We start from the raw sequence: 24,289 nt of genomic DNA, 5'->3' as shown, positions 1-24,289 counted from the left end.
TGCTAATGAATTTTACAGTGGATTTTTTTTTTAAATCATGACTATTATAAGCTGATGTCATTTAAATGCAAGATACAATGAGGATTACCAGATTTTATTCCTCTTTATATTTTACATAAGTCTTCTAGGGCTCCATGGTCATAATCTTGAAACATAGGCCATTCCTGAAAAAAAAAAAAAATTGCTTATAACCATTTCAATGTGCAACGCACCTCTTTGTAGATGTTACTTTCTTTCATCCAAGTATTACATTTGGCAACAAGACTCTCCGATGAGAGCCCTCTCTTCCTTTTGTGTCATTGTTTCCTAAATAAAGCAACACATGAAATTCCTGACGGTAAGAATCAGACTGAGATCCCGAAACCTCCGTCTGTTTCTGTGTTGCAGAGGAAACGGCCGGGGACACGGAGAGAGGGGGAGAGAGGAAGGAGAAAACGGCAAAGCCGCAGGCGCAGCCCCGCACCGGGCTGAGGAAGGACACCCGGCCCCGCGGGCGCGGCCGGCCTCGGTCCCCGTCTCCGCGTTTCTGAGACAGGCCCGGGGAGCCCGGCCGTGAATCAACTGCGTAAAAGCTGCGGGTCCCTGTGTCTGAGCCGAGCCGTCCCGCGGCCGCAGAGCCCGGTGCTCCCGGCCCCCCGGAGGCCGCCCGTCTGCCGCGGACGCGCCGCGCTGCGCCCGGGTTCCCGGGGAGCGTTGCCTCCGGCCGGAGCCTAGTTCGAGGCCGCCGGGCGCCGCTGACGTCAGGGCCTCCACGGCGGTGATTGGATCTAAGGAGACGCTGCGGCAGCAAATCGACGAGCTCCCTGCGCGATCGGCTTCAAAGTGGCTGGTGCCAAACAACTCGCAGAGGCGCAAAAGTAGCCGCCCGCGCCCGCCCCGAGCCCGGAGCCCAGACCGGCGGCGGCAGCGGGAGCCGGGAGCGCTCAGGACGCCCGCGCCCTTCCCGCCCTCGGGGTCCGGGGAGCCGCCCGCCCCGCGCGCCCAGCCCGGCGGGAGCAGGTCGCCGAGAACCGTCCGGGAGAGACAGGCAGAGACGCGGCGCGCGCTCCTGCTCCGTCCTGAGAAGCGTCCGCTCCCGGTTTCCAGCCTCAGAAGCTCCGCGGCGGCGGGAAGGAGGCAGCGGAGGGGCAGGTGCCGGAGGCGCCCCGGGCTCCGCGACTGCGTGTCGGCCATGGCCTCGGTCCTGGGGGGCGGCAGAGGCTCCGGAGGGCTGAACAGTCAACTCAAATGCAAGTCCAAGAGGAGGAGGCGGCGGCGCTCCAAGCGCAGAGGTAAGGACCGCGCGGCGCCGGCCCTGCGTCCACCCCGGCCTCTGCTGGGCGCTCCGGGCTTGTCTGTTCTGAGCACTTCACTTCGGGGCGCTGGCGGGACAGCCCCTCCGTGCAGGGCGCCGGGCGTTTGTATCCCCGTGTCCGTGGTCAGGGGGCTCTTTGCGCGCAGAAGGGACAGCGAGCAGCGCCTCACTCAGTGACACGTTTGGGGGACCGGGACAGAGGGCGGCGAGGAGCCCCCCGTGGACCCCGCGGTCCCCACGCCGCACACGGGGCTGGCACCGCCTCCCACCCTCCCGGGGCCAAAGGAAATACCCACCTAAGCCAGCGTCCCCAAAAGCGGGGGACGAGCCCTCGCGCGGGCTACCCCATCCCAGCTGTCCCCGAGGCAGGGGCGGGCGGAGCCCCGTGGCCGCCTCCCCAGGTGGGTTGGCAGCTTTGAGTCCTTGACACCCGTCGTTTTGTAAACACTGGGACCTACAGAGAACTTAGGGCTCGTCCTCGGAGAAATAAGCAGAAACGAATCCTTGGAACGAGAAAGAAGCATCCCATTTTGTTAGTGGTGGGGAAAAAAGCCTGCAAAGCAGGAAAGCAGGAAAAGCAGCTGGCGACAGTTGCCGCTGAGAAACTGCCAGGCTGCGCCTTGTTATGAGATTGCTGGGGCTGGGCCGCGCCGAAGTTAGCCAGGGCCGCACTCACACCGGGGCTGTGCAGAACCAGCGACTGCTCCGCTGTGAGCGACGCCCGGTGCCACGGAAAGATGAAAAGATCCTTCTCATGCCGCCTCCTCTCTCCCAGAGAGGAACCTGGGTTACTGTCAGCTCCTGGGGAGCCTGCAGGAGAAAGTTCAGCTCTTAGCATGATTTGAAATGTGCCGGTATTTTAAGGGAATGTAGAACTGTAAAGACAGTTGGAAAAACACAGCCAGCGTTGATCAGCCTTGCCAGCTGTTTGAAAGCAGGAGGCAATGTTAGATGTGTTTGCAGTTGTCCGTGTTTCCTGGAGAATTCTCATCTTTGCATTGGCCTGAGACAAGTTTCCACCAGACCATTATTTCCTGTGTGCCCTCTGTCACCAGAACATTTACTGCTTCCTCCAGTAATAGAAATTATCCAGACAGTCTGAAGCACAATGGCAATAGCAAACAGTCGTTGACTATGACCGAACGTCAGGACCACGGGGAGGGTATGGGGCCCCACAACTTCCTCTAAAGGGTTCAGAGCCTTTGGTTTCAGGAGGGGGTTGATGTTCTGATTCTCCTTTAACTCTCAAGCTGCTATGGTGTGTGCTTGCGATGCACTTTGTCATTTGAAATTATCATTTTGAAACAGACCTGTTAGTGTCCTCTGAAGATAATGCCAACACAAAGTGGCGTTGCTATTGAGAAAGTCACCAGATTGAATAATGAATGCGACTTTTAAAAGAGGGAAAAAGAAAGTGTCATCTCTATACTTCAAGTGTTCACGTCTCCCAATATTTTTTGCTTAGTCTATTTAGATATTTAGAGTTGAAGAACGTGGAGTAATAGTTCACAATAAAGCAGTTTATAGAAATAGAAACTGGTGGGAAGTTCAGCCTTTCTCCAAATTCACTTGTCTTGCCATGAATGTCAGTCGTGCTAGCTTAGAAAGTATTCAATTTAAGAGAAAAAGGCGAATCTGGAGAAAGACGTCGTTTGCTATAAACTTAACTTTAGCAATTCAAAATAAAATTCGTATACCAAATAGTACCATACCTTGGCTATTTTGAATATATCAAGTCCCTTAATTTTCATAGACAAAAATTAAAGCGGGAAAGGGCATTGAGGATTTGTACACTGATTTCTATTACGAAGAGATTTGTGGTGTCAGGAGAATTTCCCATGGCACCTGCCGGCCGCTATCTTGATAGGAAAGTCAAATCAAATCGCTAAACATTCCATTTTTGGGGAAACGTAACCATGTAGATGCACCCGATCAAATTAAAAGGTGACACAGCCAGCAAAGAGACACGCTAAATAATTATTTGCATTTTACTGGGAATCGATCACTTCATCTATGATACACAGTTATTACAGATGTTGTTTTTTCTATTTTATCAAAAACCATGGCTAGTTTAAATTATGTCCTAATTGTCATGAATCTTAACAACCATAAAAGAACAGAATAACCTCAACTTTTAAGCTTACCTGATATTAAAACTCTGTACTTGCCACAATTTAAAATCCATGTGTGTATGAGACTGTTAAGGAATTCTGGTGTGGCTCTATTGGGTACTGAAGACACTGATGGAAGCACAAAGTAAAGGCTCTTTTTATAGGGGAATAAAGACATTAAGATACATTCTGACCTTGTTGCCCGTGAGATGTGTATTTCCACCTAGCCTAAGGGACAAGAATCATTTTTGAAGATGCATGATAACTTTTAGTTTCCCAGTGTGATGAAATGTGGTTCCTTGTCTATATGTGCACTCTGAGAGTGACTTTGGCATGATCTGCTTCTTATCAAAATGATCTGTGAGCTCTGAAATAAAGCATGCCGTAGCTACAGCTGAAGTGTGGTCATGACACAATACTTGCATTAAGTACAATCCATCTTCCTGGTAATGATATTCTTGCTACCACGCCACAAAGGAAGCTGTGTGTATCTTTAAAAATAAAAAAAATCTACCTTGGTCACAGAATATGACTTTCAGGTATTATTTGGCAGGAACCTGCATTTCTCTCTCAGATAAACTTTAAAGAAGATTCTCAGAATATGTCTCCCCACACATCAATCCTACTTCTGCTATTTTACTGGGACCTAGTGTTGTACAGTTTTGTATTTTCTGTTTTGTTTTTCAGTAGGGACTTTCTTTTAGAAATTATTCATAAATGGTTTAAATGTTTCACGTAAATGAAAACTGCCAACATTTGACTCTTCTATGGGAGAAAAACAAGCTGCTAAAAAAGAAAAGCTATGAGAAGGACAGGGAAAACCTCTCTCATTTTTACATCTATGGCAAAGCAAGGTTCATATCCCATGACACACATGAGACACGTCAGTATGTCCTGCGCCTGCCTCATTCAGAGCCGTTCAGAAAATAATAGTGCTTGGAGTTTACGAAGACTCTTACCTGCCATCACCAAATACCCATGGAGTTCATTTCTCACAGAGAGTACCAAGAGATTGCAAGTTATTTTATATTTCTTGGTAGAATTGCACGAGGTGATTGTGTACAACCAAATCCATATATGTAGTTATAGAGAGTAACACCTGCCTGTATTAGAAAATAACTCAATGTGTAAGTATCATAAAAGGATACATTTTAACAAAAAAAAAAAAAGAAAAATGTTTAAAGAATTTTTTGTTAGTATCAGTTCAACCAGATAGCGAAAGAGGCAGAACTCATCAAAACAGTATGTTATATAAAAATAAATCACTTTAAAATATGCCAATAAATCTCTGAACCCTGGGATAACTTCAGGGTAATATGTATGAGGAATTTCTTGAATTTTTTAGTTATTCAAACAGTGCAGATATTCTGTTTTGTATATCTTTTTCTTTCTTTTGTGAATGCGTTTTTTTCTAAAAGAAGCTTTCCATTGACATAAAAGGCATTTTGCAAATGAAACATTTTTAATCTTCTGCCCATTACTCTGTACAATGTGTAAAATGACTGAAGTTTCTTTGAAAAAGGCTCTCTCAAGGCAAACGTATCTGCAAATAGATTGAGAACCAATCCAAAATCAGCTGGTTCCACAAGGTGCACTGGAGGCTGGCGTTTTAGAAGCGGCGTGTCAATCTTCACAGACGGGAAAGGGGAAGGGGCTCTGGGAGTGACTGGCTACATAGCACCTGCCATCGCCCGGGTCGGCACAGGGCACAGGGCACCTCTTTGAGGCATTTGACAGCAAAATAAGTTAACTTGAAATTCAGGTATTGTTCTAGCATGGTTGGTTATACAGAGTTTTAGCAACTTGAACATGCATTTTGAGCATGAGGGAGCTCTCTAAAAGTAAAGCCATGAGTCACGGGAAGGCGTGGAGAACCGGCAGGTTGCTGAATGTTGTGAAATGCAAATAAAAAGTTGGCTAAAGGAACAAAATAAGTCGAGCAGATGGATGGCAGGTGCCGGCTTGCTGTGAAATGAAAATCCATGAAAAATTAATGAAATAGAAAGATTGTGCTAAGGATGAGGGCAGAGCGGCCGTGGGCTCCTCAGCCTCTGCAGTGCCACGGCTGTTCGTACCGGTGTCACCCTGGCCGGCGAGGGACACAGCCCCGAGAGGCGGCCGGCGGAGCCCCACACCCTCCGCTTATCTCGCTGGCTGACAGCTCGAGAGGAAGGGCTGGATTTGGTGATAAAATCAAATTGATTCAGCCGTTAACCAGCATCTAATTGTGTGGTGCTTTTTTTCCCTTTCTCTTTTTAAAAAATTTGTATTAGTGCCTCTGGTTTCTAGTGACCCGTGTAATAACAGTAATTTGAGATTGCTTCAAGGGCATTAGAGATGATGAGTGAGTTTGAATGCAGAATAAAAATATGGGATTCATGTATCCATATCTAAACAGGGGTGACTCGCTTCCTGCGGAAGCACCCCCCCAGAAGAGCATTATGTAAGGAAACACAGAAAAGGAAATCGTCTTTATTTTTTGAGACATGAAAAGATAACTTATGCCCTAAAGTCATTTAATGTTCAATTTCAAAACTATACATGTATATAGTATATATATACATACATATCTTATATATACATGTCTATTACTGTGTATGTGTATATGTATATATACAGTAGAGACAGCTGAAATATTTAAGTAATTTTTATACCTGGTTGCTTCTTTTTCCAAAATAGTGGAAAATTAATGCCCGTATTTTTGCAATATGAACAGTTTTGGACAACTTCTAAAACCAAAATTAACCGTAATACTCTTCTTATCATTTAAGAATATTATATCAAAATAGATATTGCAGCTATAAATTTGGTTCTGAATTACAAGCTCACAAGATTTCTAAAAGGATAATTTTCCACATTGTAAGCAAGACTTTAAAAGCACTTATTGCCATTTTGAAAGAGAACATATGAATAAAGGTGAATGAATGCCAAGTGAACTATGAAAAGCCTGGCTGCCCTTCACAGAATATTCAAACTACTGCATGTTGACACCGCCTCTGTGGTTATAGGATAACTCAAGAAAGGCAGCACGCACCTGCACCCCACCTGGTGTGTGGCCAAGAAGCCCGATTCATGTTGCTAAGTATTTGCGAATAGAATGAAACTGAATTAACCTCTGTCTTTACAATTAAAAGTTTTCCCCTGCTCAGAGAAACAGATGCTCTTAAATACCTGATTTTGCAAAGATGACTGTTTATTCCTAGCTCTTAAGATATTATAACTGAGTTAAGAATGTACCAATAACAAATAAAGGCATATTACTAATATTCAAAAAGAGAAGAAAGAATGCGTGCACAAATTTTGGTTCACAGGGACAGCTAAGGTGCTCTGAAGAGACTTAAGAAAACAGGAAGGGAGGGGTACATTGGGAAATTCAGAGACTTGGAGCCAGAACCCCTCTTCTGCTTGCATAGGTTACTAGCGCAGTGTCAAGACCTCCCTGTTCAGCAGTTAAAGTTGGGCTTTTATTTACTCATTTATTTGATTTAAAAGGAATGGAGGACGGGACTATTTTATCCGATCGCTTGGCTGACATTGTTTAAGCAACGCCCGGCTCTGAATCTCCATCAGCAAATTTATGAGTGAATCTAATTTTCCAGAAACCACATCCAAATATTAGCAACCTAGAAACTGACACGTCTGTGTTTTGAGAGCTCCACAGTCTCCCGCTCCAGCCCTCAAAGTCTGGCCACTTGCAAAGATAGCAGACTTTTCTGAAGAATGATCTCTATTTGGAAATAAAGAGTTAATCTGAGTTTCCCAGGCCCTCCACATGCACTGTGGACATTTAATCACCTTTTATTCTTGTCATAGATATTGGATAGGAAGGGCATCAAAATAATTACGCTGTATTATTTTATTGATGGTGAATGAATACAGTTAGTTCTGGTTTTTGGCAGGAAAATGGCTGGTAAATTCTCTTTGGGTTATAAAATACGTATATGTTGAAAATTAGTATCTGTTATAAATTTTAAAAATGATCAATAGTTACTACTAATTTTTTTAATCTCAAAACATAGACAGGTCGTCTAAATTCCATATTTACATTAAGGAGGGGATTTGATGCTTAAGAAATAGTGTCCAATAAATCATGCATTCCTCTAAACAAAGAAAAGTAGCATGTATGTTTAAGTTTGAAGAGAAATACGATATAAATGCTCAGGTGACTTCGATTTTAATGAAATTTCTTTCAACTCTCTAAGAGATGAAATTTTTGAAAGCTTTTCTGAGCTGTATACACTTAAAATTGTGGGACTGAGGGTGGCTTCGCTGAGCTGCTGCCAAGGCAGAGGGCAACTAGGACCCTCGTGTTTGTGTCACGGAGCAGCTGATTCCGTTCTGATGCAAATATTCACACAGCTGAAGCCTCACGCGGAACGGGGCCACTTTCCTCTCCACACCGTGTAGGAACAAAACGTCCCACGGACCAGAAAGAGAAACAGCGGTGGCGGTGCAGAGCTGAAAGAGGTAGTTAGCATGTCTAGCGTTAAACGCCGGCTCACTCGCACGGACCTCCAACTCAAAGCTGACCACCTTCATCACTGCGTGTCTTTTTAACGGTGCCAGCAACAGATCATTTGCAAAGCAGATCCGGGTTTCTCTCTGTGGCTGTTGTTCTGCCTTTGGATCAAAAATAAAATGAACATTGTTCACAGTCTATTTGGGAGCCCCCTTTTCTAGGGTCTCTAGTAGATGGAGTGAATCTCAGGCCGGAATGATGGCTCAACACCTTCAGGTGATTGGCACATAATGGAAAGAATTCCTTTAAACCCCTTAACCAGGATGTGCTTTGGAGAATTTATCGATTTAATTAATCTGTGCTGCTCCATTTATTTGAGATGAAGCCTTTGATTCTTGTTTCCCGCTGCCGACAGACGGAAGCTCTGCCTCATCATTTTGTAATGTCTTACATGATTTCTCAAATACGATGTCTCAAAGGTGGTATTAAAATAGGATGTGGGACTCAGTTCTCAGAAACTGGAGCCTACTCCTACCTGAAAATCCCTTTTTATGGGTGAAACCAAACAGGAGTGGAGGTCCTGGCTGTTTCTAAGAAGCACGATTGGGACCCATAGCAGGAGAGTTCAAAGCCTGTATCTAGGGCACCAATAATGATTAATCAAAAAGCGGGTTTTATCAGTTTAAGTCCACCAGAAGTACAAAAATGCCCTCTCTTTAAAATACATGCAATATTTCCTAAAAGTTTAATTGCATTTGAAAAAAATACAATTTAATGAACATGACAGAAACATCAGAAGAATAGATTTTGACCTCCTCCAAACCACAGGTCTGGCTGGGTTCACTCATCCCTGTCTGGAACAGATGCTGCACTGGCATTGGGCTTATGGCCCTGAAAAGAGCTGCGTCCTTAAGGGAAGTACCTGCCCTCTGTGTTACGCTGCATTCAGGCCTGAGGATGGAAACATAAAATATATACAAGCCCGGACACTATCTGATGTGTGCAATTAGAAAAGAGATTGTTTTTATAAATTTGGGAATCTGCAAAAGATTTGTTTTCTTTTTTAAAAAAAAATACCTTTTACTATTCCCTAGATAAAGAAAAACATAGGTAGCCTAATTTAACCACAGGCACAAAGATATTTTATTTATGCTTCAATTCTAAATATTAATACTACAGAGAAACATTTAAAAGACTATCCAGATTCTCAGAGAATTTAAACAGAGTTTTTAATCCAAATTATATGGTTCAAGCAGAAATGTTGAAAAATCAAATAATTTTATGCTAATTTTTTCTGAAGAAATAATTTTGAGGTAAACATCGTTGCTGGAGTGGTAGGAAAAGTACTAGGACAAGCAGCAGCTTTTGAAAAAACTCCAAGACAGTAGCACGAGGAGTGCAGTAATTCTGACAGCCTGAGTGATGCGCGGAGGGCAAAAGCTGTTGCCTCTGCAAGTGTCATAGCTTGGATGTGTAGCAGAGCGCCCTTCCAACACCCTTACACTGTTTCCCTCTCAGGAACTGCAGACGGGTACATATTCAGCACCGACTGAAATGCGGGGAAATATTTACTGCTTAAGCATTTAGGAAGATAAAGGTATTTGTTTTTAAGTGTAAATGTGAGAGTTCATATACTTTTATGTAATCACCTGAGTTTTTAATCAAATTTCTGCTTCAGGGAAATTAAATCCTGCCATGGGCTCTCGTATGTGGGTAATGAATAGAATGCATGTCATTAGCATGTGCACCTGTGTGTTTGTGCAGATGTCTAATATATGCATGCAATGTAGAGGGATGACAGGCTCAAGAGGTGAAGCCCAAAAGTATTTATTCAAATAGAGAATATTGAAATATTAAAAGATTCCCCAGCTCCAGAACAGGAGCAGTCTAACACAAGCATTACAAAACTCACGTAGAGAAAGGAATCATAACCTCTGAGAGCACAAGTTCTTTGGGAGGCAGTGAAAAAGAATGTTGGTTTGTGACTGTGCTTTAGAGGATGGAGAGACACAGTGATTGCCTGATTGTAAAAATTCCAAAACATCATTGTTTAAAGTCTCCCTTTCTGTGTATTTCGCACCAAATGAAATAAATCGTTTTGTCTTTGCCAGTAATAAAAAATAATCTATTTTCTTACATCATAAAACAAAAGAGAAATAAGAACAACACTGGTAGGAAGAGATTTTAAAGGAAAGAGAGAAAGACTAATTTCTGAGTCTCTTCTTGTGCCTGATTAAAGTTCATCTTTCTTACATTTTATTTTTGTGGCTACCAAGACAGAAAGGATACTTGATTTCAAAGTATGGTGCATGCTATCCAATTCTGCTCTGTTTGCCACTTTGCCTTAAACATTATATATGTATTTAGATAAAACGTGTATTTGGCATGAGTCTTATTTATTCATGTGTAACTCTGTCTCCAGTGCCTGCTATGAGAGAGGCAAAGAGCCACAGTGGCACGAGAAAAAGGCATGGCCGTGGCCGTGGCCCTTCCTCCTGAGCTCCTGTTGTTCATAGAGATACAGAGGCACACATGTGAAATCCAAACAGGGAACAGAAACAACCCTCCGTGATCTCAACACTGTGGATATACATAAATTATCATCAGACGGTCTTACAAAAACCAGATTTCTGTTGTAGTTCCTTTATTATATCAAGTGAAAGTTCTTTATAAAACTAAACCATTAAAATATAGACCCCTTTAGGTTCAAACATTACTATTCTTTCTACAATATCAAAATATAATAGCTACTCAATTAAAACCCGCTGAGACAATTGATTGCATTTTGTAATAAGAATTTCTTAAAGAAATCATCAGAACATTCTGTGAGAAGGGAACCTTTTCGGGGAAGACTGTGGAGAGACGGGCAGAGCTGCAGTGGCTTACACGCGGCAGCAATCAGTGTGGAGTAGGATTTAGGGATGGCTTCCATGAGCCACCTCTGGGGCGATGACTCTAGCAGGAAGCGCACCTTCCGTGGCTCCTGTTCTGTGGTGACACCCGCGGGGGTGGGTGCCGGTGTTGCTTCCATCCTTGTTGGGATTTCTCAAAAATGGGCCCACGATACACAACTCAGTGCTCCCAGAAATCAGCACAGGGGCTGCCTCGCTGTGCACCATCAATGCATGTTTGTTGAAGAATTCATTGTCAGATTTACCCTGTGTTTACTGAGGGCACCATCTGGTTTATTTTCGGGTCATAGTCATGTAAATTGGAGTCTGTCCCTTCAGCAAACATCGACGTAACACCTTTCGTTGTCCGTCACTGTGCTGCGTTGTGGAGATTAAGTGGGAACAGAAGCTCTAGAACAAGTTCTAAAAAAGCCAGAGCGCAAATGTGAATGTGGTTGGCCTTCTCTGGGGTCTCTGTTGGAGACAGTGCCCTCGCTTTCCTTCCTCTACCCCTGAGGTCTCCCTGGAGAAGCACACCCCTCCCTCCTGAATGCACAGCCCAGGTGCCCAGGCCCCTCTGGCTTCTGACAGCTGAGGGCAAGTGCTACCTGCCTGTCTCATGGAAACCGCGGCAGCCAGGGAAACAGAGGACGCTGGTTTTCAATGGAGTATGGCATCTTTCATGGCCAGACAGCACCTCTGTGCCTGGAGGTCACATGAAGTAGGATGTGCACTCATCTGTCGCACACAATTTACAAAGAGTCATCCATAGAGTCACATAAGGTTCTGGCAGCACCACGTCCATGCCGTAATGCGGATATCTGGAAGGGAGCAGAAAAGGTGACAGTCACCAAATGTGAGTGGTGCCTCCTTTCTATGTAGGCAGCATATCTCTTGGTCTTCCTAATCTTATTAGGTAACTTTAAAATCACGTCTATTACCTATTATCCTTCTATCTACCGTCTTACTGATCTGTCATCCCTCATCTAAACTATCATCTGTTGCCTGTTTCTCTTATACACGCTAAGCAGGAGACACATGTGGAAGCCGCACCCCAAGCGCACTGTAGGAAGTAAATTTAGTAATATGCGCTACTTGCCCAGGCTCGTCTTTTTTGCCACAGGAATATTGGCTGCAGAAGCTGGGCAGAGACACTTATCTTTAGTAGTACTTAGTAATCTCTCAAAACTTGAACATCAGGGAAACTAAAAATGTGACTTGCTAAAATGGAAATCAGTATGTTGAATGCTGTGTGCTGTGTGTACCTATTCACGCATAGCAAATGATGAATTGTGCACAGTAGAACTCTGGTATAGGCACCTGTACTCTGCTGTGAAAACATTGTACACGCAGTCCAGTGTGGCTGAGGAAACGACCTTCACGCCCCCCGCACGGGGACTCCTCTCCCTGGTGTTCCCAGGACAGCGTCGCCCGAACCTCTCGAAAGGTTAATGTCTGTGTCAGAGTTCTTGCCGCTAATGTCAAAACACGCGTCTGGGGCTGAGAACATTCAAACTTCAGACACGAGTGCTGTGCATTGCCTTCTGTCCTGGAATCAGACGTCTTTACTCCTGGCTCTCTCCAGGTGTCTCCCCGGGGTGCCGTTCCTCCGCTGAGGGGTGTCACCCTGGGGTGCCATTCCTCCACTGCGGGGTCCTGGGTGTGTCTCCCTCTGGGCTGCAGGACTCACTCTCGAGTGTTCTTCATGTGACCTTGAAGCAATGGCTGCGATTTACCCTGATGTATTTTTGCAGGAAGGAATGACGTTCTAGTCTGAGTTCATGTCAGAATCAGGCCCCACACGTGATGGAGAAGAAGTAAGTTGAACCACGTGTGTGTCTCGGTCACGTGACATCACGGAGCTCACTCCGGTTCAGGAGTCAGAACGTGGCCCCTACTCATATCCCAGGAAAAAGTATATGCACAAAAAGTTCCTGAGACTGGATGTGTCTACATTACAGCACGTTAACCTAGCCGAGGTTAGCAGGGAGGACGTGTCCGGAAGGTTCCTCTGCTTGGTTGGGATTCTCCTTCTCTGCAGGGTCTGCATGCTCAGTCATGTTCTGGAAGGTTCCTCTGGTTGGGACACTCCTCTTCTGTGGGGTCCGTGTGCTCAGTCGTGTTCTGGAAGGTTCCTCTAGTTGGGACTCTCTTCCTCTGCGGGGTCTGCATGCTCAGGCAGCTATGCATCAGTGAAGTGCACCCGTTTAGCTGAGTGTCCATTTGGCCCTCAAGCGATAAGAACTAGAGATGAATAACTAGTATTTACTGAGCCCTCATCCTGTTCTAACCGCTCCATGTGCATTGCCTCATTTAATCCTCCCAACACCACAAAAATGATGTTTATTGTCTTCATTTTACAGCGATGGCGTGGAGAGGTTACAGCAAGCCCCTGTGGCCACTCATCAAGCATCATGGCTGTCCACACTCTCACTGACCACACCCTTGCTTACTAAAGCTCTGCAGCCCCTTCTGAGGTTACAGCCTCTTTCCCACAAAGCGTAGATGTGGTTAGGGTCGCCATTTTGAATATAGAGCTGACCAATTTCTTCTTTGCTATGGTTCTTATTTTGTTGTTCAATGGGACCTGAAGCTCTTCCAGGACTGCACCCCTGTAAGGCTGTGGCTCACGGAGGCAGAGAGCATAGTGGGACCCTGGGCGTAGAAATGAACAGCATCATAACTTTCTGTCAGTGACACAGGATGAAAGGCAGGTCCTCCTGGTACTGTGCACACGAGGAGCCTCCGAGGCTGCTGGGGTTTGAGGGACTGGCTCCAGCAGAGGTGCTTTTGGGGGCTTGATGCATCTGGCACTTGGGAATGAAGACAAACCAAGCAGAAGATGTGCCCTGGTCCTCAGGGAGAGGGTCCTTTCACCTGATCGTGTGAGAGGGTTCTTCAACACCAGCAGGGGTACGGATAACAGGTCTTAACAGTTAGAATAATTAGTCAGGCAAGAATCGTCCACCACGCGGCTCTCCGTGGGCCAGACACAGAGATAGGTGCACCCAAAAAGCCCGCAGCAGAAAGACCCCCGACACTGCAGACACACAGGTGCATGCACACACTTTTAATCCTGGCCACATGCTTTTCAGCTCTCTGTTTTCAGCTTCATTTTCCTTACACACCTCTTTAAAGACCCCATCATCAAATGCAGTTGGTACTTAAACGTGTGAATTTTGGGGGGACACCATTCAGCCCATGACAGGGAAAACCACAGAAACTCACCTTTGGAAACATTTTCTGAAAACTAAAGCTTAAGGTTAGAGTATGAGCGCCCTTTTCCCAGAAACATTATCTTAACTTCTGTAAGGGCCAGAAAATTCATAAATCCCACCTTCATCCCATAGTGTCACTGCTAGAGAAACTGCAGTGTCTCCACAGGTAAGAAATGCTTGTAGAATTGAACTAGCCTCTGAGTAGGTTAAATAACATCCAGAAAATGCCTCTTTTTTTCTCTCTCTTTTTTATAATTTTATTTATTTATTTATTTTACTTTAGGTGTATACTATATCCAGCATTTCTCCCCATGTTATTGCTCCCCACCCTCCCCAACCCCCACTGTCCCTCCCCACCCTCCCCAACCCCCACTGTCCCTCCCTAACCCCCTCAACTGCCCCCAGTGTGTGATGCTCCTCTCCCTGAGTCTACATGTTCTCATTGTTCAATACCCACCTATGAGTGAGAACATGTGGTGTTTGGTTTTCTGTTCTTGGGTCAGTTTGCTGAGAATGATGGCTTCCAGATTCATCTGAGTCCCTACAAAGGACACGAACTCATCATTTTTTATGGCTGCATAGTATTCCATGGTGTATACGTACCACATTTTCTTTGTCCAGTCCGTCATCGATGGGCATTTGGGTTGGTTCCAGGTCTTTGCTATTGTACACAGGGCTGCAATGAACATGCGAAAATGCCTCTTGATTTCTTTGCCACGCGGTGCCCTCTAATGGGGTCGTTCAAAGCTGAGTGGTTTTATTTCATTTCGCCTTTTGATGTCTCCCTTCCTGGCCATTTGGAAGATGCCCATTTCTATGAAAGGTGGAGAGAACCACGGTGATTGTAGGAAAGGCCGCTGTCCCCAGGGAGGTGGCAGGTGGATCGTTCTCACCGCCCGCTGACGCTCTTTTGCCAGGTTGGGTAGGACCTGCTTCTTAACTCTCTTATGGGGAGGGAAAGGACCTAAAACGTATGAACTAGACGGTGTCTCTGTCTTGTGGATTAGGGAAGTGGGCCCAAAGAATGTTAAGTGGCTACCCAAGAAAGCCGGATGCACCCATCAATGCTCTTTGCTTAAGAAGGGACCCAGGTCCTGGAGTGGAATGGAACAGGAGGGTTCAGAAAGGCCATCGGGAGAGCACAGGTCCCCAGAGGACAGGAGCACAAAACTCAGGAGCAGATGTCCTCTGGACAATGTAGAGTTAATTGCCACTTAGAAAAGATGCTTTTCCATGTTGCTCTTAAGACAGAAATCCGAGGAACGGTGTGTTAGCAGCAGCCACAGAAGCTATGTCACGGGACAGTGATACACAAGGGCCTTTTGAGGAGGGGCGTCCACTCCCATTTCCAGGAAGGTGCTGAGCTGTGTGCAGCCCAGCTCACACCGTCATGAGCGTGTGTGCGTGCACCTGTGTGTGCATGTGTATGTGTACACATGTGTATGGACATAGGCAAATATACATGCATCTAGAGACACAATCCACTGTGCTTTTGCTTAAGTGGCATCAGTGATACACCTTTTTGATTTGAAGGTTAAAGGAAACCATAGAGGGCATTGAACTAACTTCAGATATGCAAACATCTTCATTTTTCAGATACCCATATAATAAATACATTGAATTCCAAAATAATTATTCCAGCACAAAGTAAAAATCTTTAAGGAGTGCAATGAATTAAGATGAGAGGTGAGGAAATTTTTAATTCTATTTCCCAAAAGAAAAAGAGAAAAAATAGGAAGCCAGTGTGCTATCGAGAATCGCAACTGCATGCACCACATGATTCATGCAGTAAAACCCTGGAACTAAATTGGAAAATTACAAAGTGTACTTATGAGGTTCATATTCATGCTTTTGGTTACTGCGTGTGTAGATTTACAATGAGGACCTACTGCATTCTCTTGTGTGTCCCTGTGTGTGTGTGTAGAGGATACCCCCATCCACTTGCCTGCATACACAAAAAGTCACTGCTTAGATTAACTAGTTCAGAGTTGGTGCTGGTAAAACACAGTGGAACGTGCCACAGGTGAACGTGCATGTTCTGTTTTAAACTCAGGGAGTCAATGAATGCAAAGTAGATTACAGAAATGAATTTGGATGCACAATAGTAGCCAGAACATTTGAACTCACTCTAAGTGACTGATGCTGCAGATGTCAATTTAAGGGTTAAATAAATGCGACCCTCCCAAGGAAACATGTTGTAACATTGTAGCACTCCCACAATGTAACAAAGGGTTTACAGTAAAATGGTCTACACAATTTCATGACAAGCAAGTTGACTAAAATAGCTCTTCCCATCTGTTCCCAAGCTTACTTATAAAGTTATTTTACATAAACACCTACAGGCAGGGTTTCTGGGATTTAAACATAGTAAACAAATCCCCGATTCTTGGTGGCGTTTTATTTACAATGGGCTGGTATTAATCCCTGATCACCAGGAATGAGAGGTCCCCTCATGCCACTGAACTTAGAGAAGGGTGTGGATGGAAACATTTTCTTAGACCCCTCTCCAGTCGGTTCTGTGGACCCCAGGAGCCCTGACCAAGGGCTGGGACGAGGCCAGGGCTGAGGGTAGATGAAAGCATAAACGCAGTGTCCCTGAGATTCAGAGCTCAGTCCAGAATAGACACGTCATGGAAACAATATTATGTGTTACACTGAGGCCACACAAGGTGTCTGTACATCTTGCTTAAAGGGTCTTTTGTGAGTTTCACTGCTGGTGCAATAATGCACACAATTCTTTATGTGTAAAATACCTTCCTATGCAAAGTCCCAACTCACTTCCAACAGAAATTGTTTGCAATCTGTGTGCCTAAAACAGTGTATCCAGTGTGTGTGTGTGTGTGTGTGTGTGTGTGTGTCTGCACGACATATGATGCATGTACACACAGAAGGCCCAGCTAATTTAGTATAAATAGGATCCCTCTAGATGAAAACTACAATGGAAAGTATAGAAAACATGCCGTTAGTAAGCTGGTGCTTTTAAAGTCTGTCTGATACTTGTTCTTTCTGAATTACTTTATGTCAACATCAACTTTCGTTTGGTCTTATCTGAAAACACACAGCAAAATGTCACCTCTTGCAGGACTTTGGTTCATATTCTTCTCTTTATCCCTTCATGTTTTTAAAGTGACTTGAATTATTTACATAATTTGGTGATGATGAATTAACTCCTCTGCTGGGGCCGGGGCCGGGGCCGGGGCCGGGGCCCAGGCCCTTCTTTCTGCTGACATCCCCGCAAGCAGAGGAAGGCAATCCTGAGCTGGAAGTGTACATTTGCTAAATTAATCTCTTCCTGCCTTTCCTTCAGACAAGTGCTGGCCTTGCTTTCAGCTGTGTTTCTTGCATTCTTCATTATAAAGTTCCACAATTGGATTCTCTGTTTTGAAATCATCTTCACCGAGCAATGGGAAGATGCATGTTCAAGGTGGCTTTGTGCAGGGAGAGGTGGTGGGTGCCTTTGCGTTTGGAAAACCTCCCAGACAGAAGCATCGCAGTGAGCCAGTGCCACCAGGACGTCAGGCACACACACGTTAATAAACATCGTTTATACCAGTTCCTCCTCTTTTTCCAAATGACATTAATTGCTGCCCCAAAATTTGCCTTGAGTGAGCTTCCCACTCCTCCAAATGTTCCACCACGGGGTTTCCACATATCCACGTTTGCCCGGAGGACCCACGTGTACCTGTGTTGTGGCTCGGAGCAGAAATCATGTCCCACTTCACATGTGATGATTCCGACCAGGCAGCAGACCGTACAGTTAGGTACCCTATCCTCCATGAAACAATACTAAGTACTCCCTAAATATTCAAATTAAAGACCTCCCCAAGATTTCTCTTTTGGCAATTTATTTTGCCATCTGCAAGTTAACTCACTTTTTTATACTTCTTTTTTAGATTCAGGGGGTACTCAACTTTTATTTCAGATTCAGTTAACGTGTGAGTTTGTTCCCTGAATAAATTGGGTGGGGCTGAGATTCGATGTGTGATCTTGTTAGCCAGGTAATGAGCATAGTACCCGACAGTTTTCCACCCTGGTCCCTCTCTCGGCCCCTTCTAGTGTTCCCAGCATATGTTGTTCCCATCTTTGTCACCATGAATACTCAGTGTTTAGCTCCCACTTATAAGAGGGAACATGAGGTATTTGGTTTTCTGTTCTTGTGTTAATTTTCTCAGGATAGCGGCCTCTGGCTGCATCCATGTTACTGCAAAGAACATGATTTCACTCTTGTTCCTGGCTGCATTGTATTCCGTGGTGTCTGTGTACCTCATTTTCTTTATCCAGTCCACCATCAATAGGCACCTTGATTGATCCTACGTCCTTGCTGTTGTGAATGGTGCTGTGATGAACGTGTAAGTGCATGTGTCTTTTAAGCAGGACAATTTATTGAGGGGCGGGTATACACTGAGGAATGGGATTGCTGGGTTGAATGGTAGTTCTGTTTTAAGTTCTTTGAAAAATTGGCTGAGCTAATCTACATTCCCACCAACAGTGTATAAGCATTCTCTTTGTTCCATAGATTTGCCAGCCTCTGTTATCGTCTGACTTTTTAGTAATACCCACTCTGACTGGTGTGAGATGGTGTTACGTGGCAGTTTTGATTTGCATTTCTGTGATGATGAGTCGCGTTGGACGCTTTTCATATGCTTGTTGATCGCATATATGTCTTCTTTAGAAAAAGTGTTTGACCATGTCCTTTGCCCATTTTTTAATAGGGTTGTTTGATCTTTTCCAGTTGTTTAGGTTCCTTATAGATTCTGGACCTTTTTGGGATAAATATTTTCTTCCACTCTGTGGGTTGTCTGTTATTCTGTTGGTAGTTTCTTTTGCTGTGCAGAAGCTGTTTAATTAGGTCCCATTTGTCAATTTTTGGTGCTGTTTCTTTTAGCAATTTTTTAATGAAAGGCCACCATATAAAATGCTTCTGATTCAATGGAGCTAAGGGACAAATTAGTTTATTCTGTAGTATTATATGTTATGTGTTCAATTTAGAAGGCATTTTTTCCTGAAATCCAAAGATTTGAAACGTTGCACTTAATGTGAGAAGAATCAGTGGTGTAAAATGATGGGACCCCAATTTGGAGAGCAAGAGAATAGAGTGTCTGAGACAAGACTCTAGTGCCCTGGGAGGTTACAGAAGGTAAAGGCGGCCCAGCGCAGTGGCTCATGCCTGTAATCCCAGCACTTTGGGAGGTTGAGGTGGGTGGATCGCCTGAGGTCAGGAGTTCAAGACCAGACTGTTGAACAGGGTGAAACCCCGTCTCTACTAAAAATACAAAAATTTGCCTGATGTGGTAACACACACCTGTAATCCCAGCTACTACTTGGGAGGCTGAGGTGGGAGAATTGCTTGAACTCAGGAGACAGAAGTTGCAGTGAGCCAAGATTGTGCCACTGTACTCCAGCTGTCTCAAAAATAAATAAATAAATAAATAAAGGTAAAGGTAAACTTTTGGGCGGATTATACAGTTCAGAAAAATAGGAAAATCCACCCACTACAATCAAGGTAAATTTCCAAAGTTTCTTAATTCGGAATTGATTACGATTGGAAGGCAAAGTCTCACCAAGAGGCTCAGGGACAGTCCTGGCCACAAGAACCTCAGTCTGGGACCTGGAAGCCAGAGCCTGAACTCCACCTGGGAGGGCAGAGCCAGAAACACGACTGGGGGGTCTGGCCTCTGCCTGTTAACTGGTTCCCACTGCCTCCCAGGTCAAGCAGCTGTGCAGACCCTGACCCCTACTTTAAGGTTCAGGGCTGTGTTTCCTGCCACAATCTCTAAACACCCCTCCAGGCCTCATTCCTCCCACAGGGGCAATGCCCAGACATGGTGGCGGGGCAGGAGGTACAGGACAGCCCAGCCTTTGCAGAGAGACTCGACTGTGGACTCACATGGAGGTATGCACACACAGACGGGCAAGGATGACATTCAGGTGAGCCCTGGGGGCTAGCATGTTCATTCCTCCAGTGTTCCCAGGGTAGTGGGGCCACAGGTGCCCAAGAACACTGGGAGGAAACAGCCTCCCTTCCAGGTGGAGCCCAGCCATCCGCACGTGTGAGGGGGACCACCTTCTGGATGGTTCCTCCAAGTCACAGGCAAGGAACATGGAGCGTGTGAAGAGCTCCAGCATCAAAAAAGTGAGACCAAGTGTAAGTCTCCCCCAAGTGTAGTGATTTTAATTCCATATTTGCAGTTTCTGCCCTGGCCATCCCCTTCCTGTGATCCGTGGTAGGTTTTCTCATCACGGTAGAAACAGGAACTTGCTGCTGCTGCTGTGTTTGCACCTGTTGGTCTCCTCCAGCGTTAGTGCCTCACTTAGTATTAGCAATCAAGGCAATAAAATTAGGAAACACTCAAATAATTCACAATATCAAGAACTTTCACCGGCTGCTTCATAATGGAGTTGGCTACCAAGTGATGTACAATTTTAACTTTGAAGTGTCTGTTGTCTAAGGATCATACTACTTTTAGATCCTTCACACTTTCTCCATTACTGTCTCCAGCCATATCGGACAAATGTTGATTAGTTTTAGCATTCATTTTCAGGCTCTTCAGAGCCTAAAGCACCTTTCTACCTGGGGCTGCCCCAGGGGCTGCCCGATGTGTTTTGGGAGCTCAGCAGGTGTCATGGGTTGTGATCGAACCTACAGGGTGCACTGAGTTGGCAGTCGGGAGAGGAGTGTGCCCAGCAGTGTGCGTGGGTCGTGTCGGGACACGCCGCGGGGCACACTGACCCAGCAGTCGGGAGGGGAGTGTGCCCAGCAGTGTGCGTGGGTCGTGTCGGGACACGCCGCGGGGCACACTGACCCAGCAGTCGGGAGGGGAGTGTGCCCAGCAGCTGTGTGTGAGTCGTTGTGGAACGCTCAGGGTGCACCAGGTTAGCAGTTGGGAGAGGAGCGTGCACAGCACCACCTGCAGCCAGCATTCCCTGCAGCCACGCTGCTGCTCGGAAGAGTATCCGGAGTTTGCACCAGCAGCTGGGGCAGAAGGGCGAGCAGGGGTGATGGAGGCCACGGCCTCCCTGTGCGGCAAGACAGCTCTGGAATCTTCCAGAGCCTCCTGGCTTCCTCAGCTACACCGGCTGGCCACTCCAGGAATGCTCTGTGTACTTCTAATACCTGCTCTTTTTGCTTAAAATGAATGGGTTTAGTTTCAACTGTGTGAAAATAAGAACTAGCATATTATTTTCTTCCTTTGTAAGATAATAGAATAAGGCCAGACGGGGAAACACTGGTGAGAAGCAGATTTTGAGCCACTGGCTGGGTTTCTAGTTTAAACATTCCTGCATTTCCTAGATTTGTGGCTCGATTTTCATCTGCAATTTTTTTTAATCATGTTTAATATTAACCTTGAAAGTTCCTCAATTAGTTAATAAAAATCTATTTGTATGATTAAAAAAAACCCAAATATTAAAAATACACCTATTGACTTTTATTTCATTTTCAAACCCTATTTACTTCCAAAAAGAATTTCATAAGATTACCATAAAAAGCATAGATGAAGTTCTGCAAATGGAAATACACCTCCAGATAGAATAGAAAAATCGGGAAATAAGACTACAGCACTGAGCATTGAATAAAGTGCTGAGCTTCCTGGCAGCCAAGGCAATAAGGAAAACATAGGATTTAGAGACTTCTTGTTTTATAATAAAAGCAATCAAGCCCGGATGTCAAACAACAAAAAGAAAATAATTATTTGACTTAGGAAAGAGTAAGAGCAGATATCACTAATCGGCTATTGTGATTATAGAAGCCCCTTGTTAAGCGTCACTGAAGCATGTGGCTTTTAAGTAGCTGGTTCCAATGGGCTGTCCAGGGAGAGTCGGCTTGAAAAGGCACACCTGGGTAGCTGAACGTGCCCACGGGCTTCGTGGAGTCACTTCCTGTGGTTCAGACAGACACGGATGCGACAGGACCACAAAGGCGAGTATCGATCTTCCTACCTTCTGTGGGAGGAGGGAATGTATGTAAAAAAACAAAACAAAGTTACTTAAATAAGAAACATAAGAAGGGAATTAGGACCCAGACATAGCTTTTAGGCTTTTGCCATTCAGGCTGAATACAGAGAAGACTCTTTCCACATTCTGAACATCTGCACAGATTCAAAAAGGCATAAATGGGTGTTGGCTGGTTTAGATGCGTACCAGCTTTGACCAACGAATTAAAGGCTCCGTGCAGATTAGACCCGCTCATTAGGTGAATTATTTTAGCTTTGGTTTTTAATAAATGAAAGAGATTGGTGATTACCCTTAAGAATATATGTTTGGTCCCCATGCGGTTCTAGATGGCAACACTCACACGTGGTTCATTGCGGTGCTTCACGCCACCAGCTGTGAACACAATCTAACTCCTCCAGCCTTCCTCCGCCCATGCGCAATTCAACAGGAACGCTGACTCCAATCATCCAAATCCTGGCATCTGATTTTAAATAGAAACTGCTGAAATGTCCATCGGTTTTTGTTTGTTTGGTTTCAGATCCTGGTGTCCAATTTTAAATAGAAACTGCTGAAATGCCCATTGGTTTCTGTTTGTTTTAGTACCAATCCAGTCCAAGGAGTACCTTCCTTTCAAATTTTCTAGACATGTTTTCCCATCAAATCTTTTTTGAAGCGATGAAACATCTTTTAAGTGAACTCATAGAGTCTCTTCATGCAAAACAAGGAGTTAAGCTTTCAAAACAAGGAGCTAAGCTTTGCCCCCAGAGCTCCAGGAAGCTTGTTCGGTAGACCACGGGGTGCCGGACATGCTGACCTTGACCCACACTTGTAGGGCAGATGTCATTTTATGTACGTGTGTGGCCTGAGTTCTCCAACATAGCTCTCTGTGTCCTCAAGGAAGAGAGGACATGCACTACATTGACGATTCGCTTTAAAGTGACAAGGGTGGCTTTGATCTCTCCATGTGCCCATGGGACGGGAGCGTGGTGCTTCACGGGGAGGGCCCCAGCTGCTGCAGCAGAAGGAATCCTGGCCAAGGCGCTGGCTTAACAGACTTCTGCTGCCCAGGTGCTGAGGTTCACTACAATCTCTGCCCGTTGCTTTTTGGTCAAACAGAAGAGTATTGCGGCTTTGCAAATGCTCTTTGAAACCCCTTGGAACCCATGTGAGAAAGTCTTGCAGCACCCTGCTGGGACCATTTACACCCACTGAGCGATGGAAGGCAGCTCTGTTTGTACTCATCAAGAGTCCCCCCCCTTTCCGCCTCCTTCACCAAGCTCTGACCCCACCCATCCCACTGTAATACCTGAGGGCAGCACTGCCCGCCTAGACTGTCCACGCAGACAGGACAGTTCTGTAGTAAGGTGGGTGGGTGCCAGTCCAGGGAATGGAGGATTTCATTCCAAGCATAGGATCCACTTAAGGTTTTCTGAAACAGATCAGCTGACTGGGACTTTGCAAGGTCTGCCTTTGCTCCGTTACCCACACCTTCCCAGGTGTGTGTGGGCCCCTCCCCGTGCCCAGGTGTGAGCAATACCCTCCCAGCGCCCAGGTGTAGGTGGTGCCCTCCCAGCACCCAGGTGTGAGCGATACCCTCCCTCGTGGAGCCCAGGTGTAGACGGCACCCTCCAGGTGCCCAGCGTCTGCCAACTCAGTTCTGATGGCGCAGGGTGCTCCGTCACCAGTCTCCTAACTATGCTTTTTTCTTGGACTGGCCGCTATTAAAATCCGATGTCAGCTAGTTGACAAGTGGAAATGGTTTGATGGACTGTTTCACAGGGAAGTGCACGTGACTGATGAAAACCAGCTGCCAGGGCTAAGGAGGTTCATGTTAGCAGGAAAAATCATTTTGACCAATGCAGTTAGAGTAATGGTGATTTCGGTCACTGGAAGAGCTTTCTGGGTAGAATGAGAGGGGCTTTCCGAATCCTCCCGGGTGGCACCCCCAGCCACAGCCCGTCCAGCTTTGAGAACACCACACAGAGCGCCTGCCCCAGGCTTCCACATGGCCTCTCCTCATGCAGACGGCATACAAAAAAAAATCCAATTCTGCAATACATCTCGTAACTTCTTACCTTTATGTAAAATGGAGGCCACCAAACGAGGTAATTTTTGCCTGCTAGAGCTCTGTGAAATCTTCCAAAAAATATTAATTGTTACATAATAAAAAGCGGTTGCATTGCTGCTAGGCTAGGTTGCATAAAACACGTTTTGAGCGATTACTGTGTGTCAGGAGATAAGCACTACTGAGTCATAAAAAGAAAACAGTCATTGTCACCATTGTCACTCAGGTCTTTGTCCGGAGGAATTTTCATGCATGGATTTGAGAACATCAGCTTTAAATGCAGCTTCAAACATTATCAGCTGTTGTATTTTCTGAATGT

At 45.3% G+C, this 24,289-nt stretch overlaps 1 protein-coding gene across 1 annotated transcript in view; it reads left to right on the top strand.

Moving 5' to 3' along the window:
• The first annotated feature begins 842 nt into the window (after positions 1-842).
• The window catches only part of LOC108296365 (double-stranded RNA-specific editase B2), a 407,953-nt gene continuing 384,506 nt past the window's right edge, over positions 843-24,289 (top strand). The window contains exon 1 of the mRNA XM_017518833.2: positions 843-1,271. Within this exon, the coding sequence (XP_017374322.1) occupies positions 1,172-1,271 (100 nt within the window). The 5' untranslated portion in view covers positions 843-1,171. The remainder of the gene's footprint in view (positions 1,272-24,289) is intronic.

Source organism: Cebus imitator, unplaced genomic scaffold (assembly GCF_001604975.1).
Source record: "Cebus imitator isolate Cc_AM_T3 unplaced genomic scaffold, Cebus_imitator-1.0 Scaffold707, whole genome shotgun sequence".
Classification (NCBI taxonomy): domain Eukaryota; kingdom Metazoa; phylum Chordata; class Mammalia; order Primates; family Cebidae; genus Cebus; species Cebus imitator.
Note: the sequence above shows the minus strand (reverse complement) of the source record. Positions and strands in the feature narration are given on the sequence as shown.